Source organism: Ursus americanus, chromosome 23 (genome assembly GCF_024610735.1).
Source record: "Ursus americanus isolate L20-20 chromosome 23, mUrsAme1.1.p, whole genome shotgun sequence".
Lineage (NCBI taxonomy): Eukaryota > Metazoa > Chordata > Mammalia > Carnivora > Ursidae > Ursus > Ursus americanus.
In genome coordinates, this window is record NC_142149.1 from 34,515,833 (window position 1) to 34,532,130 (window position 16,298).

General features: G+C 40.5%; 2 protein-coding genes across 5 annotated transcripts in view; both read left to right on the forward strand.

Moving 5' to 3' along the window:
* Positions 1-217: 217 nt before the first annotated feature.
* On the forward strand, positions 218-2,037 carry PIGW (phosphatidylinositol glycan anchor biosynthesis class W). Its single transcript, XM_087854585.1, has one exon. The coding sequence runs from the start codon at positions 218-220 to the stop codon at positions 1,724-1,726; it is 1,509 nt and encodes a 502-aa protein (XP_087710711.1). The 3' UTR covers positions 1,727-2,037.
* A 6,608-nt stretch (positions 2,038-8,645) lies between these two features.
* GGNBP2 (gametogenetin binding protein 2) overlaps positions 8,646-16,298 on the forward strand; it is a 31,650-nt gene continuing 23,997 nt past the window's right edge. For 3 of the 4 annotated variants that reach the window (XM_045773479.2, XM_045773480.2, XM_045773481.2), the window contains exon 1: positions 9,303-9,492. In XM_045773479.2, coding sequence (XP_045629435.1) covers positions 9,400-9,492 — 93 coding nt within the window. In that variant the 5' untranslated portion in view covers positions 9,303-9,399. Of the gene's footprint in view, positions 8,793-9,302; positions 9,493-16,298 lie in introns of those variants that run through there. The other variant, XM_045773482.2, reaches the window with a different exon arrangement.

The window sequence follows — 16,298 nt, forward strand, 5'->3', positions numbered from 1 at the left end:
CATAATCTCAAGGTCTTGAAATCAAGTCTCCCATGGGGCTCTGAGCTCAGTGAGGAGTATGCTAAAGTTTCTCCCTCCCTCCGCCCCTCCCTGCTCTCTAATAAATAAATCTTTAAAAAGAGTAAAATTAAGTCGAGTACATATATATGCCTATTCCACAAGAACATTGCTTTCCCAATGCATCCCTTTGCTCTTGTTTTCACAGGAAGAAGAAAAAATGTCTCAAAAGCAGATGAAGGAAGCTTTTGTCAGCAACCACAATGGAACCAGCGTGCTGGAAGTCACCCAGGGCCTGTGCTTACCTGCATTCTGTATTCTGTGCAGAGGGCTCCTGATCATTCTCTCACAGCTCTTGTGGTCTTCACATACCTGGAGAACTAGATTCTTCATTGACTTTGTTTTCCTAATAGTTCCCCTGGTGGCCACTTTGACCATTTTGTCTTCATTTGTCCTCCTTGAGCACCTTGCTGTAATTATCCTTGGGGCAGGGCTATTTTATCAAATATACTGCAGGAGAACTTGCTGTGCCAGAATGCCTGTCCAGAAAATACTTGACAAATTCTTGAAAATCAGTCTAGAATCGGAATACGTTCCAGCCATTTCTTGTTTCCGTGTAATTAACAGTGCATTTACTGCTGTTGCCATTTTGGCTGTGGACTTCCCACTATTTCCCAGAAGATTTGCCAAAACTGAGCTCTATGGGACAGGAGCAATGGATTTTGGAGTAGGAGGTTTTATTTTTGGGACTGCAATGGTTTGTCCAGAGGTTAGGAGAAAATACACGGAAGGGTCCAGATTTTATTATTTTACAAAGTCACTGTACTCTGTTTGGCCATTAGTCTTCCTAGGAGTAGGACGATTAGTCATTATAAAATCCATAGGCTATCAGGAACATTTAACTGAGTATGGAGTTCACTGGAACTTTTTCTTTACTTTAATAGTTGTGAAAGTGTTAACATCGCTGCTTTTGATTATTCTTCCTCTAAATAAATCCTGGACTGTGGCCATCATTATTATTGTGTTGTACCAGCTAGCCCTTGACTTTACCCCACTGAAAAGGTTAATTTTGTATGGCACTGATGGTAGTGGTACAAGGATTGGCTTATTAAATGCCAACCGAGAAGGAATAATCTCTACCTTGGGGTATGTGGCAATTCATATGGCTGGTGTGCAAACAGGGTCATATATGCTTAAAAAAAGATCACATGTCAAAGACTGGATAAAAGGAACATACTATATTCTGCTGACAGCTATTAGCCTCTTCATATCTCTCTACATAGTTCAGGTAAATGTAGAAGTGGTATCTCGGAGAATGGCCAATTTAGCCTTTTGTATTTGGATAGTTGCTTCTAGCCTGATCGTTCTTAGTAGTTTATTACTGGGTGATATAATTTTGAGTTTTGCCAAATTTCTAATTAAAGGGGCCGTAGTACCGTGTTCTTGGAAACCAGTCCAGTTGTCTGCCACAAATAAAAAGCATTCAGAATCTCTAGTCTCTGAAGCTGAAAGAAAGGAACCCAGTCTTTGTTTAATCACAGCTATGAACAGAAACCAGTTAACTTTTTTCTTGCTGTCAAATATAACTACTGGTCTGATCAACCTGTTGGTAGATACATTACATAGCAGTACCTTGTGGGCCTTAATTGTGCTCAATCTCTATATGTTTACCAACTGTTTAATTATATACGTGTTACACTTGCGAGATAAGACTATAAAATTTTGGTAATCAGTATAGGTACAAAGTACCTGTGTTAACAAAAATATTTTAATGAGGAAGAATATTAAATGTGAAGAAAATGGGCTTTTGGCAACCCAGTGTTAACTATATTATAGAGTTGAGTTTCAATCCTCTAAAATAGTAGTGATGCTTACTGTTTTAATGTATCCCAACACCATATAATTTTAAAGAAACTGCAGTCGTGACACTGAGACTAGATGGTGGGAAGGAGGATATTTACTTTCCATCTTCTATCACAAACCATTCTGTATTTTTTTATTTTATGACTTTTATAATAAAATTTACATTAAAACATCTCAGCATGATCGTGAAATTGTCAACACTTATTTTTTTTAAAGATTGTATTTATTTGACAGCATAAGCACGGGGGATGGCAAGCAGAAGGAGAGGGAGAAGCAGGTCCCTCGCTGAGCAGGGAGCCCCATGTAGGGCTCAATCCCAGAACCCCAGGATCAAGACAGGGGCCAAGGCACCCTTGTCAACACTTCCTTACTGCTCAATTTTAACCTTTTCTTGTATTTATTTTTTTTTCCTCAAGATTTTATTTGTTTATCTGACAGAGACAGGCAGCGAGAGAGGGAACACAAGCACGGGGAGTGGGAGAGGGGGAAGCAGGGTTCCCATTGAGCAGGGAGCCTGATGCGGGGCTCGATCACAGAACACTGGGATCACGACCTGAGCTGAAGGCAGACGCTTAACTACTGAGCCACCCAGGCACTCCTCAATTTTAACCTTTTAAAAAAAGCCTAAAAATAAGAAAGCAGGCGTTGACAAATACTTATATACTATATAAGTCAGAAAACAAATGTGCCAAAGAATGGACTGAATTGTACAATGTAGTTTACACGAGTAGTAATTATGAGACAATAATTGGGACTACTAATTTTTTTTAGCCAACTCTGCTAGGGATGATAACTTTCCTGGTATCTTGGAGCTTGTAAACCTGTGGGTAAACAAGACATTGAACAACCATTATAAACTCTGTTAAGTCATTAAGTATAGGTTACCAAGAGTGTCAAATTAAGAGCTGATCTAGCATTATCAATGTTTTCCCCACAGACGGTATTTTTAAGATTTTAAAGTAATCTCTACTGGCAACATGGGGGCTTGAACTCACAACCTAAGATCAAGAGTCATGCTCTGCAGACTGAGCCAGCCACGTGCCCCCAGATTTTTTTTTTTTAAGGTAGGCTCCACACCCAGCACAGGGCACAACGTGGGGCTCAAACTCACTGACTTTGAGATCAAGACCTGAGCTGAGATCAAGTCTGAGGCTCAACCGACGTAGCCACCCAAGTACACACACCCCTGGATGGTATTTTTTTGAGCAAGAGCTGATGGATGGGATGAGTTAAAATGTGGTAAAGGAAGGGGTAAACAGCATTCTAGGTAGAATGAATCCTTCAGCAAAGCTCCTGGGTTAGGAGGGAAAATTGCACATCTTGGAACTCAAGGTTGGAGCTCAGAAAAAGGGAAAGCGTGGGTTATAAGCTAGAGAGGCAGGCAGGGACCATATCAGGCATACCTCATTTAATCTACCATGTAAAAGGGAAAGAAAAACCAGTGAGAAAGTCAAGTACTAGGCTAATTTAATGCAATGAAGGCTATATTGTTTAATATCCTACTGGGAATTTGAGTCATTTAAAAGTTCTAAGCAGACCTTTGAACCAGCTGTTCAAAATCTAAGATTTAAAAAACACAAAATCTTTAGTTTCCAATTATAATGTTCTTTGTATATTGTTTAAAGTGGACAAAAAAAGGGGGTGCCTGGGTGGCTCAGTTGGTTAAGGGTCCAACTCTTTTTTTTTTTTTTTTGAAGATTTTATTTATTTATTTGACAGACAGCCAGTGAGAGAGGGAACACAAGAAGGGGGAGTAGGAGAGGAAGAAGCAGTCTCCCAGCAGAGGAGCCCGATGTGGGGCTTGATCCCAGAACTCTGGGATCACGCCCTGAGCTGAAGGTAGACGTTTAATGACTGAGCCACCCAGGCGCCCCTAAGGGTTCAACTCTTGATTTCAGCTCAGATCTTGGTATCAGGGTTGTCAGTTTGTGCTGGTGTTGGGCTCCACGCTGGGTATGGTGCCTACTTAAAAATAAAAAATAAATTAAAATAAATTAAAAAGTGGGCAAAAAAAAGAATCAACTAAAATCTGCCTTTCTGTTGTGTTCTATTTTCAAGGAAAAATCTGATCTTTGCAGAAGCAGTCAAGGGTCAGAACGCTCAAGTTAATTTTATACTTGGTAAGGAATCTGGGTTGTGTGGTGTAGGTAGAGCCTCCTCTAACATTAAATTTTGGATTTGCTGTTTTAATCAGTTGCCTCTAAATTGGTTAAAAACTTATTTTATTCCCGAACTTGTTAAATATAGTCATGTTATTACACTAATTAGTTTACTTCAATTTGTTACATAGAGGATGGCTAATTTAGTATTTATGTGGCATTTGTGCCAACTATAATCAATGATATTTGGAGTTTATCTATTATTGAAAGGAATTTTCTCCCTAAAGAAATCAGTATGTTGAGCAGTTATGCAGCTATAAAAACAAAAATAAGATTCTATTTTCAATTAAAAAGATTTTTGAAATTTAACCATTAAGATTACAGCATACAAATTAAGCATGACTAGGAAAGGTGATTGGTTCTCTTGCAATGTCACAGTGCTAATACCCCACGACTTACCTGTTCAAAGCATTCAGAGGAAGGACGAGGAGACTAAACATACTGTTCCCTCATTTAAAAAAAAGTAATTTAAGGGGTGCCTGGGTAGCGCAGTCGTTAAGCGTCTGCCTTCGGCTCAGGGCGTAATCCCGGCATTATGGGATCGAGCCCCACATCAGGCTCCTCCACTAGGAGCCTGCTTCTTCCTCTCCCACTCCCCCTGCTTGTGTTCCCTCTCTCTACTTTTTTAAAAAAAAAAAAAGTAATTTAAATTATTTGATGACTGAATGAACATGTTGTCTAACTGGTCTGCTGCTTGTCGGTAACTGCTCCATCTTTTCGAGATTTACATTCTCTCAAGTTTATGTCTCTCAATTATGGATACTGAATCATAACTTAAAAGAACAAAGTGTACTGTTTTTTTCTACCTCCAATTATGAAAGTCATGTAAGAGAAAGCTAATGAAATAGCATTCATAAAAAAAGAAGAATTAGTTAAAAAAAAAAAACCACCATTCTGACTAGGCTCTAGTTTACAGAAAAGATCATTCAGCCCAGATTTATTGAGCTCCAATGTACTAGGTATAGGTGCCAGAGAAACAACAGAAAATAAGACAAAGTCCCTGCCTTCAAGGGGCTTGTATTTTAACTTGCGGACATTATTTTCCCTTGAAAGAAATTTTTTTTCAGTGGGGAAACTATGTCTCCATTTTTAACAGACACAACAAAACTTCCCACTGTCAGCTCATGAAAAAGAAAACCAAATTCACAGATTCTCAGATTTGGACAACCATGGTAATTTAAATAACATTCTGCAATTGACTGTACTACCACATAAAACAACGTGGTTATTATAGTGAAACCAACAAAAGGTATTCTAATTGGCTAATTCCCTTTTCAACTACCAATTTTTTTAAAAAGATTTTACTTATTTGAGAGAGAGAGAGGGAGTACAAGCAGGCAGAGCGGCAGGCAGAGGGAGAGGTAGAAGCAGGCTCCCCGCAGCAGGGAGCTTGCGGAGCTCGATGGGGGGCTGGATCCCGGGACCCTGGGATCATAACTGGAGCCGAAGGCAGACGTTCAACCAACTGAGCCACCCAAGCGCCCCTCAACTATCAATTTTTTAAAAAAGATTTTAAGCAATCTCTACACCCAAAGTGGGGCTCGAACTCACAATCTTGAGATCAAGAGTCACATGCTCCACTGACTAAGCCAGCCAGGTACCCCTCAACTATCAATTTTTGAGGACAGAGAAGGGAGGGGGATAGAGAAGGGAAGAATATAATCTGGTCTATGACTTTATCCTATTGATGACCTCCAGGAAGTGACTCATTCATATCACTTTAATTTTACACAATTTAAACTGGAGTTATCTACCAACACATATCAATAACTTGTGTTTAGAAGATGACGTTTTATTTTTATTGAGCATTGGTGTTCAATATGATGTATAAATCATACAAAATCTTATTTTGCTCCCTAGGAGTTTATGTACAGTCTATGAATATAGGAAATAACATAAGGAATAAATCAGTACTCTTCATTTCTTTTAAACCTAGGTTGCTTGGAAAATAGTCCTATCTCATTTATGCTTGAGTTTTGTGGCTGGCTCTTGCACGCTGGGAATCTAATAAGAAAAAGAAAGGTATTTCGTCGATAATTTATTATCTCTCCATCACTCCAACTGTTACTACGTACCAGCAAAATGTCCTCTCCTGTTGATTGGGTTCTCCTGGCCTTTCAAATCCTTCAACCTTGCCTTTCACAATGCCTATATTGAAATGTAAAAATCGGCAACAGCTGGCTTTTTTATGTAGTAATAACTTATTTTGTCAATTAGAGTTAACCTCTCTAAAGGCAGATACTTAGTCATGAAATATTTGCTTCAGCAGTATTTGTTTTAGCAGAAGCGAGACCAATAGTGAAAATGAGTGCCTACTCTAAAACTAAGAAAATACGCAGTTAAAACTTCTAAAAGCTGTTTTCCAGTGAAATAATTTTCCAAGCATTTCTCCTCGAATATTTTTTATCATATTTGGAGCACTCAGGCTATTGCCTTACCTCCTCAAGAACTTACATAGAAAATTATCCACCTTTTTAACCTTACAGTGAATATTCGTTGAATACCTATGATACGAAGTCCAAAGATACGAAGCAGCGTACTCAGTGGATTTAAAAGACAAATCCAGGGGCACCTGGGTGGCACAGCGGTTAAGCGTCTGCCTTCGGCTCAGGGCGTGATCCCGGCGTTGTGGGATCGAGCCCCACATCAGGCTCCTCTGCTATGAGCCTGCTTCTTCCTCTCCCACTCTCCCTGCTTGTGTTCCCTCTCTCGCTGGCTGTCTCTATCTCTGTCGAATGAATAAATAAATAAAATCTTAAAAAAAAAAAAATAAAATAAAATAAAAGACAAATCCAGAAGTGCCTGCTTGGCTCAGTTGGTAAAGCATATACAGCTCTTGATCTCAGGGTTGTGAGTTTGAGCCCCACACAGGGTGTAGAGATTACCTACAGATAAAAGACAAATTCGGATCAGGGAGAGTAACCTCAGATGGAAAGAGACCGTTGTGGTATCATTATGTTTAAATCTGGGCTTTAATGCTTTTTCTAACTTAAGATTTAAATCCCCCAGGGTGAAAACTCTATTCTTTGCTAGTACCCAGTGCGTACTCAATAATCAAAGTTATTTAAATTAGCACCTATATATTGAGCTTGTCATTTTCAATGTCCTTTACCAACCACAACCCAGAAGACATTTAGAAGGTATAAGGTAGGTACGTTAATTAATATAGTCTTTATAAGAGCACCTTTAGGTATTAAAAGCCACAGTACTCTTTTTTTCCTTAGAGGAATATTTTTACATAAAACACAAGATTCTCTCAAAAATCCAAAGTCTGGCTATGTAGTCTAACTTGCCAGAAGCTGCAATGCTCGTCCTATATGCCTATTGGATCTAAGATAACGATCACGTTGTTCGGCTCTCCAAACATGACCAAAAGACACAAATAATACTTACTGGATGATCACACCTTTGGGACTGAACAATGGTTCTTCCAGTTTATTATGTCAGCTAACCTAACAGTGACAACACAATGTCATAAGTCAACATGGCTAAAGATGCGCTGCGGGGTTTTTTGTTGTTGCGAGTCTCTAAGATTTCAGGTGTTGCGAGTCTAAGATTTAGGTGATGACGAAAATATTTTTTAAAGACCAATATCATTGCTCTAGCCCATTCTACCAGGAAATACCGATCTGTCATCAGGATTAGTTAATTCTAAGAGCAGCAAATGGACTTATCCTTAAAATCATCAAGACTTTCATAGGCCAAGTACTTCCCAACAACTGTTTTGAGTTTACAACAGGCCTCCAAAGCCTTCAAGGTAAGAAATGGGTACACGGCAGCACGCAGAGCGTAGATGAACTGCCTTTACATCGGCTCTGCTTCTCAGGAGAGGGTCAGAGGGAAGGGCCTTTGGCCCGTCCCAGTACTTTGCCCAGGGGAATCCGTGTCCCAAGTCCCTAAGTTAATATTAACCCGGCCCAAGAAGTTTCTCTGGCTAGGGGGTTTACGAGCCTCCTCTTCCCATAGTCTTCCATATGCCTCTAGTGTAGCAACTACAACGCAAAACCGTCAGCACTTCAATAGTTTCCCTCGGCGGGATCTTGACGCAATCGCAGTCAAGGAAGCAGTGATGCGGCAGGCTCCTGGTGAATCAGGGTGTTCAGGGAAAGCGGCGTCCAGTACCTGGAAACCAAGCCCGGAGTTTCTCGCTCGCCCTCCAGACGCTCGTCTCCCCTTCCCTCACTCCTGCTTTCCGCTCCCACTGACTTGGGAAGCCTCAGCTCCTCCCCACTTACCGAAGTCCTCCCAGGGCCTCGACCCTCGGGTGGGCCCTGAGTCAGCTTGGCTCGGCACCCTTCGGCCATCGGGAGAGCGGTTCCCAGGCCCACGCGGCAGGGGACAGAGGTTCGGGCCTATTCACTCCTCCTGGCAGCCCCACTTCGGATTTATTTGGGTAGCTAGATTCGGGGGAGGGGGTCGATAACGCGTTCGAGATACCCGAGGGAGCACCCCCCCACCCCCGCCAACAGGGTTTCGAAAGAGGAGACCCGGGAACGGCGGTCTACAGTCTCGCGAGAGGAGGCGGGGCCCCGCCCGGAGTTCTCGGCCCCTCCCTGCCCCACCCTCCCCACGTCCCCCGCCCTCCCTCCCCCACTCCCCGTGGCGCGAGCGGCTGACTGAGCCTGGAGAGGAAACGGCATTCGGCGCCGCGCTCCCGCCCAGGCCGGCCCTGACGCGGGCCTCGTCAGCCGGTAACGGGGAGCAGAGGTGGGGGTCAGGGAGGCGACCAGGAAAACGGTGAAGGTCAGAACCGACAGGCCTCCTCCGAGAAGGGTGAGGACAGGGTCTGAGCCTCCCTTTACAGACTCCGCAGAGCTGAGGCGGGGTCGACCCCTCCCAGGGGCGGGGTCGCGCTGGGCAACTGCAGCCCTGGGGACTGAATGGGCGGGGCGCGCCAAGAAAGGGGAGGAAGGGGTCAGCTGGGAGTTGAGGGCTCCCCGGCGGCGGGAAGCAGGAGGTGGGCAGTGGAGCTGCGGCCGTGGGTGGGGTCCTGGAGCTGGGACTCCGGTGACGGGCTGGGGAAGCCCCGGGGCCACCGGGTCCCTTCCGCCTCGCCTTTGGACCCTGACTGGAGGCCGGCGGGGGTGGGGGCTGGGGAGGGCGAGCGGCGCGAGGGGGCGGGTCCCGGTCCTGCTCGGCGCTGATTGGCTGAGCGCGTGTGGAATCGGGTGATGGGAAACGCAGCCCGGCTCTCCCGTGCCCTCCTGCTCCTCTCCCTCCCCCCCGTGGCGAATGTGCTGCGCGGCGGCGGGTGCTTACGCTCGCGGGGTTTGGCTGTTGCAGGCAGGAGCTGGGAGGAGGCGGCAGCGGCAGGAGCAGCAGCGGCGGCGGCGGCAGCTGGGAGGAGGTGGTGACGGTGGCAACGGCAGCGTCGGGGACGATGGCGCGACTGGTGGCAGTGTGCAGGGACGGGGAGGAGGAGTTCCCCTTCGAGAGGAGGCAGATTCCCCTCTACATAGACGACACCCTCACGGTGAGCGGGCCGGGCCGGGCTCGCCGCTCCCCTGGCAGCTGTTTCCCTCCTCCCCCTCCCCCAGGCCGAGCGCTGCGCACTGGAGAAAGAGTGTGTTGCAACTCCTAGGCGAGGCCTTCTCTCCGGCAGGCCCCACAAACTCGCCTTTGCAGTGTGTCGCACGGTAACCTCTGCGGGCCCCTAGCCCAGCGCTCCGTAAGCATTTCGAGCCTCTCTTGCCAGATTTTCATTCCTTTTTGAACCCTCTTCCTTTACCCCTGTCTCTCAACGAGACGCTGCTTTTTGCCAAAGCACGCGCCTCGGAGAGGGGTTGAAGGATCTCGGGCGTTTAGGGCCTATCCTTTACAGAATCCACCTACCCTCGGGGAAGCTTAATTATCTGGAAATGTCGCAGCTGCACTGCTACCTGTGTATTTTTTCTCTCAATACTATAGCTCACTACAGAAGCTTAATTACTTAGGGCAGAGTGACATGCTCTCGCACGGTAAAATTCCACTAAAATGATTTGGTTTCTTTGCAAATAGTGTCATATTGCCTAGTACACTAAAACTCTTTGAAATGATTGTATTGCTAGGCCATGACTCTTCAAAATGGGTTTTCTTGGCAATAGTTATTTTTTAGTGTACAGGTAACCTTTTCTTTCTTTTTTTTTTTAAATAAAGCAAAATTATTGAATGTGTAAGAGCGTTATAAAATTATAAATTGCTCATCTCGAGTGTCAAAACCCAGTTCTGGGTAGTTTTCTTTTTTAGAGTTGATGGTAGTACAGCATTGCTGACCCTCTGCCCTGTGTTGCTGTACTATTTCCTTTGAAAGGAAATGGCAGAAATTTGAATTGAATCTGAACAGGAAATGAGTGCAGTTGCTTGCCACTATTTCTTAAGAAATGAAATGAACCTTTTCTGAATATCTCTTGAAATCTGCATATTGATGATGCTGAAGCTTTGGATGGATTATACATTTGCTTATTTTGATAGGTGTAACTCAGTCTCTTCATCGGATTACCTTTGCCTTTTTGCTTTTCAGAGACAGTTCTGTTTTGTTCTTGAATTTTTTTTTGCAAATACCTATTGAAGTTTTTTCAAATTTTATGTAAAATGCAAGTCATTGTAGAGCTGCCACTCTATGCCTTTCTGTTTGCCAGTCTCAATTAAGACTTGATTTAGCTGCAGTACTTTTAAAAGGATTAGAGGAGCTATTTGGTGACTTAATTAGAACTTTTTATGTGAAAGCATCTTTTTTTTCATGGAAAGAAAGTGCATTTTTTTTTCATGGAAAAAGGATGATTTGGCCTGACATAAGGTGAATAGAGTTTGTGTTGATGCATTAGAAAGTGCTTGTATGCCTTGGTTATGATTTCTGTATTAAAAGTATAATGGAATTGTATTTTAAGTTTAAAAAAATCTAGCACTTTGATCAAATTAAATGATGCATTTCTCTATTCAAAAACTCCTAATATGAGTTCATTTGTTACTTTCTCTTCTCACACAAACACTTTTCTAGAGCATATAATTTGGTATAAGCTTTCTGTGATTATTGTCCCAGAATGCCTTTGAAGTTTAAAAAAATCAATGGGTTTAGACATAAGATTATGTTTGAGTGTATAATATCAAAACATAGGGGAAATCAACATAAATTTGAATATTTACAGTGTTTTAAAGACACTTCCTGACACTTCCTTATGGTCACATAACCACCTTTCGTTTGAGTGCACCATTGATATATCTGTCATATAGCACTTTAGTAATACTAATATTCTAAAATTTTCCATAGAAAAAGGTGTAACCTTGCACTGTGATACATTATTTGGACTTATTTCTCTAGAGAAGTTGGGATTTGACTGAACCTGGTAGTTGAGTTTTGCTTTTATTGTACTGTGGACTTGTGACCAAGGCAAATAAAATTTAGGGTTATTTAATTTAAATATCTTAAAATAACATTTTATTTAGGAAAAGGTGCGTGGTTTTTAAAAATTTATTTATTTTTAATCTTTAGAAGGGTTTTTATCGCTAAGAATGAGTGGGACTGTTTATTGCTTTGTCTTGGAAATTGTGTATAATCATTGAATGCTGGTTAGTGAAAATTCTTGTTAAGAATCCATTATATTTAGGGAAACAACTTTCTCTCAGAACTTTCTGTCAAATACTACTCAAAAGAAGAATGCAGAGCAAACACCTGTTGGGGAAGAGGGAGGGATGATGCCTGTAGCAGAAGTTTATGTTCTGCACTGGTCCACTGATAGTTTGATGGCAGTGTATCCCTGAAGTTAACATTTGATCTGGTCTTTGTTCTTAGGGTCCATAGGTAATGCATTGAAAAAACATTGTGTGATCTTTTTTTCAAGTAGTCTTAGAATCTTTTTAGGGCCTACATGTTAAGTCTGGTTACATCTTTCACAGTTCAGTTACAATTGTTGTATCGTTTTAGTAACAGAAGTTGAAACCTCTAGCGTTAATTCTGTTGGTGATTTTAGGTTGGATTTGTAAAATGAAATTGAGAAGCTTGTTTTGTGAGGAAGTAGTCTCCTCTTTTATGTGGTATGTTAAATCCGTTTAAGACTCATTTGGTAATTTAGTGGGTTTGAAAACTTGAGTACAGCCCGTATTGGTGTATTTGAGAAAATCCCAAAGAAGTAAGTTGGCGGAATATTTAGGAAAGTGGTGTGCTAGGTGGCCAAAATGCTTTTTGGTGTTAAGGAGTTGTAAAATAGCAAATGGTTAGAATACGGATTTTATTTTAGAGATATTTTTGGAGTAGTACAGTTTTTAAGTGAGTAGTTTTTTTAAAAAAGTTGATAGAGTCAAAATTTATACCCTTTATAAAATAATCTTGAAAAATAACAGTATAACAAAGAAAAAAATTATCCTTAATCCTACTTCCCAGAGATAACTAAGGAGATAGCAGCATTTGCTATAATTCTAGTCATAGACGCACACTTAGATGCAGAGTTGAGATGTATTGTCTTCTGTAATATTTTATATCTGGTTTTTTTCCACTAAATGTAATACTGAGAACATTTGTTCTTGTCATTCTTTTTTTTTTTTTTTTTTTTTTAAAGATTTTATTTATTTGACAGAGATAGAGACAGCCAGCGAGAGAGGGAACACAAGCAGGGGGAGTGGGAGAGGAAGAAGCAGGCTCATAGTGGAAGAGCCCGATGTGGGGCTCGATCCCACAACGCCGGGATCACGCCCTGAGCCGAAGGCAGACGCCCAACCACTGTGCCACCCAGGCGCCCCTCTTGTCATTCTTAAGCAGCTTTGTTAGCCATGTAATAATTTGTTGTGTGACATTCCGTAATTTAATCACTCTACCTTTGTGGATATAGGGGTGATTCTGCTTTTGACTATGAATAATACTGTGTGAATACAAATAATGCATAAATCTATGCATTAAAATTTTTTTCTCAGGCTTTGGAAGTACAGTTACTGGATCAAAGGAGAAGAGCCGTTTGTAAAGTTCTTGGTACATAGTGTCACATTGCTATAATATTGCTGGGAAGCAGTTTACCCTCCAAATAATTCAAATAATCTAAATGGACTAGAGACTCTGATAATGGATTTTAACAGAGACATTAAAAGATAGCAAATGGTAGCATATCCACTTGGGGATTAGGTGTTTAGCATTTTTAAATTTAGTATTTAATGTTTTCTTTTAACTCTTAAGTATTTAACTGATTTTACCAAAGGTGATAGATGTTACAAATAGCTGTGAGGATGAAGTAAAAAAGTAAAGCTAAAGTGACAATGACTTTCAATAAATACAAATTTAATATCGTTGGTTAGAGCTTGTGAGAATGTGCTAAAAACAGATTATTTGTGGTCAGGAGAAACCAGGACAGATATTTAAGAGTGAAAGTGGGTAATGGATTCAATAAACTTTATAAAGCAGTAATTGCAGGACAATGACTGGTTCTATTTTTGGTCAGCTAGGGAAAGGCAACCTCATCATGAAGCAGAACACTAATGATTCCTCTGTGAAACCACACCTGAAATACTTTACATGACCGTCTTACTTTAGGTAACCTAGAATCTGAAGATTAAGTCAAGGAAATGATTTTAAAGAATGGGGAAAAAAATAGACCTACTTTGCTCTTTGCCTTCCCTTTTTCCTTTTTTCTTATTGTCCTTTTTCAACATTAAAGAGCATATAGTGATTGACCAGAAAACAACAAGGTAGAAAGTCCTGAGTGTTTGAAAGGCAAGGACAGAATGATTCAGTGTGAGTGCAATTTGTAACCAGGGTGGTATAGAGTAAGTACAAGAGAAAATTTAGTATTATCCAAGCCAGTGAAACCCAGGAAAGACACAGTAATAGACCTAATCTTGACATTTATCTCTACTAGTTAGGCGCAAGTCAAATGATCTGAAATGAGGATTTAAAAAAACTTTTTTTTAACCCTGTCCTTTGTTGTACCTTTTAGAAATGATTCCTAAAGCAGGTATTATCCATTAAATTATATATATTTGAACATCACCTGTTAGATCTCAAAATGTTAGATTTGTTCTTTGACCTCTGCTTTAATTATTAAAACAATAAAACATAGTTGATAAAAATAAAAATTCATTTATACAGAGTCAGAATTTAGGATTTCACCTATGAACCAGACTGGAGAGACCTTGATTTGGTTAAATAAGAAGCATTCTTTGTTCCTTAAATTAGTAGCTTTGATTTTAAAATAGTATAGGTAATTACTTTTTTTTTTAATGGTGGTAATTGATATGTACTGAAATGGTGTACATTTGTATCAAACAAGTGAAAATGCAAATCAGAGTGTTAGTTGCTTAAATGGTAGATTTGGAGTGACCTGCAGTGTTCTGTTGAGTTACATGGCTTTAAAAGTTTATCCTAAACCTTTTTTCTGACTTGACATGAAAGTTCAGTTTCTTTGTGTTTAAACCATGTAGTGATGACAAAAAACATGTGAGTTAACTGTACAGTACTATTAACTGTTTTTATCTTTTATCAGTTTTCGTGGACCAGGATTTGTAATATTGGGATTATTAATTTTTAGAAAAAATTTGAGTAGACTCTGTTAAATATAAGTACAGTGGACGGTATGGATCATTAGATTTTTTTTTTTTAAAGATTTTATTTATTTATTTGACAGAGATAGAGACAGCTAGCGAGAGAGGGAACACAAGCAGGGGGAGTGGGAGAGGAAGAAGCAGGCTCATAGCGGAGGAGACTGATGCGGGGCTCGATCCCATAACGCCGGGATCACGCCCTGAGCTGAAGGCAGACGCTTAACCGCTGTGCCACCCAGGCACCCCGGATCATTAGATTTTTTGCCCATTTATTTCTGTTATCCTCACCAGTTAAAGCCACCATTTAGAACCACCTTGTTAAAGCAGACCAGTGACTGGTTTTACTTGGTGCTATTGGTAAAGTTAACATGTGAAAGTGGTTAGAACAACACTCAGTATATATGAAGGTACCCTAAATGTCTTTATTATTACTATACCAGTCTTTGGAGATATTAATAAGACTATAAGAGGGTAGACTAGAGAGAAGTCAGTAAACCTGAAAATTGGATAATTGATCCTTGATCCTATGAGATTTGGACATAATAGTCTACGTGTGTGGAAGAAGAAACTTCCAGAACAATAAAAGCTCTTGAGATGGGATCATGTCTCTGAATATGATATAATGAACATAAAATTGGAAGCAAGGAACACTAACTTTTCCCCTTGGTAATAAACAGTATATGTGCATTATAATAAATTTGGGAAAGGTAGGAACACAAAGGAAAAAGTCCTCTTACCTTTTCACTGCCTAGAAATAGGCCACATGTAACATATCATGTATTTTCTTTTTCTGTAGGAAAGTACCCACATACAAACATTTGAATCATTTTATATATGCAGTTTTTGGTTCTGTGAAATACAGTGGTGTCCCAGGTTGTTGAGTTGTCCATTCTTGGTATCCCCTTGTCACTACTTCACATATCCTGTATTCCCCTCTTATCAAATCAAGAAAAGATCTATCTATTGCTTGTACTTGTCTTTATTGTTCAGTCCTTAGTTTATGGTTAGAACAAGCAGGTTTTAGGGCTGTTATTTCTAATGTGGAGGAAAAAGAATGATCAAGTCTATTAAAAAAGCAGGTCTTCGTGGTGCTGGTTGGTGAAGAAGGAATCTTTTTAAGATCATGTTCAACTGGTTGGGGTATTTTTAGTGTTTTGTTTTTGCCTCAAATGGGTCTTTATCATGACTTCACTCTTTGGGTATGTAGGAGTCTTTGGTCCTTGTCATCTGGAAATAGAAGTTTGTCCTAGCACAGTATGTTTAATACCTTTAACAATGTTTTAGTTAAGATATAAATGTGTTACTTTATTTCATTGTTTTGTTCATTGTTCAAAGGCATACTTTTTTTGCCCCCACATTTTACCATCTTTTAAATTGGGACGTTTCTTTTATTTGGTGATATCTAACAGTTATAAAGGCTCTTTCCTAGTGGTATGTAACCCTGTTACTTTCTAAAATGAGTGGTGTCACAGCTCAGTGACATGTGCTAATTAGTAATTCCCATTATCTGATACGCAGAAACATCTTTAAGCTTTATATTCCTCTTCCTTTGGTAGGGAATTTTGATAATTGAGTAAATATCTCTGTATCCTTTTTGTCCTAATTGGAGCAAACATTTAGTATTGTTCGGAGTATTTCATTATATATGGTCCATATGTATATGGCCATTTGCATTATAAAATTTACTATATTCCATAATTAAGAGGAATAACTGGAAGCATGTATATTTAATGTAAAATATCAGATTGTTTTACTTACTATTGGCCACCGCAGCAAACA

Bases quoted from the DNA above. Each gene is read 5' to 3' on its own strand.
- PIGW (XM_087854585.1), top strand. From the start codon at position 218: ATGTCTCAAAAGCAGATGAAGGAAGCTTTTGTCAGCAACCACAATGGA.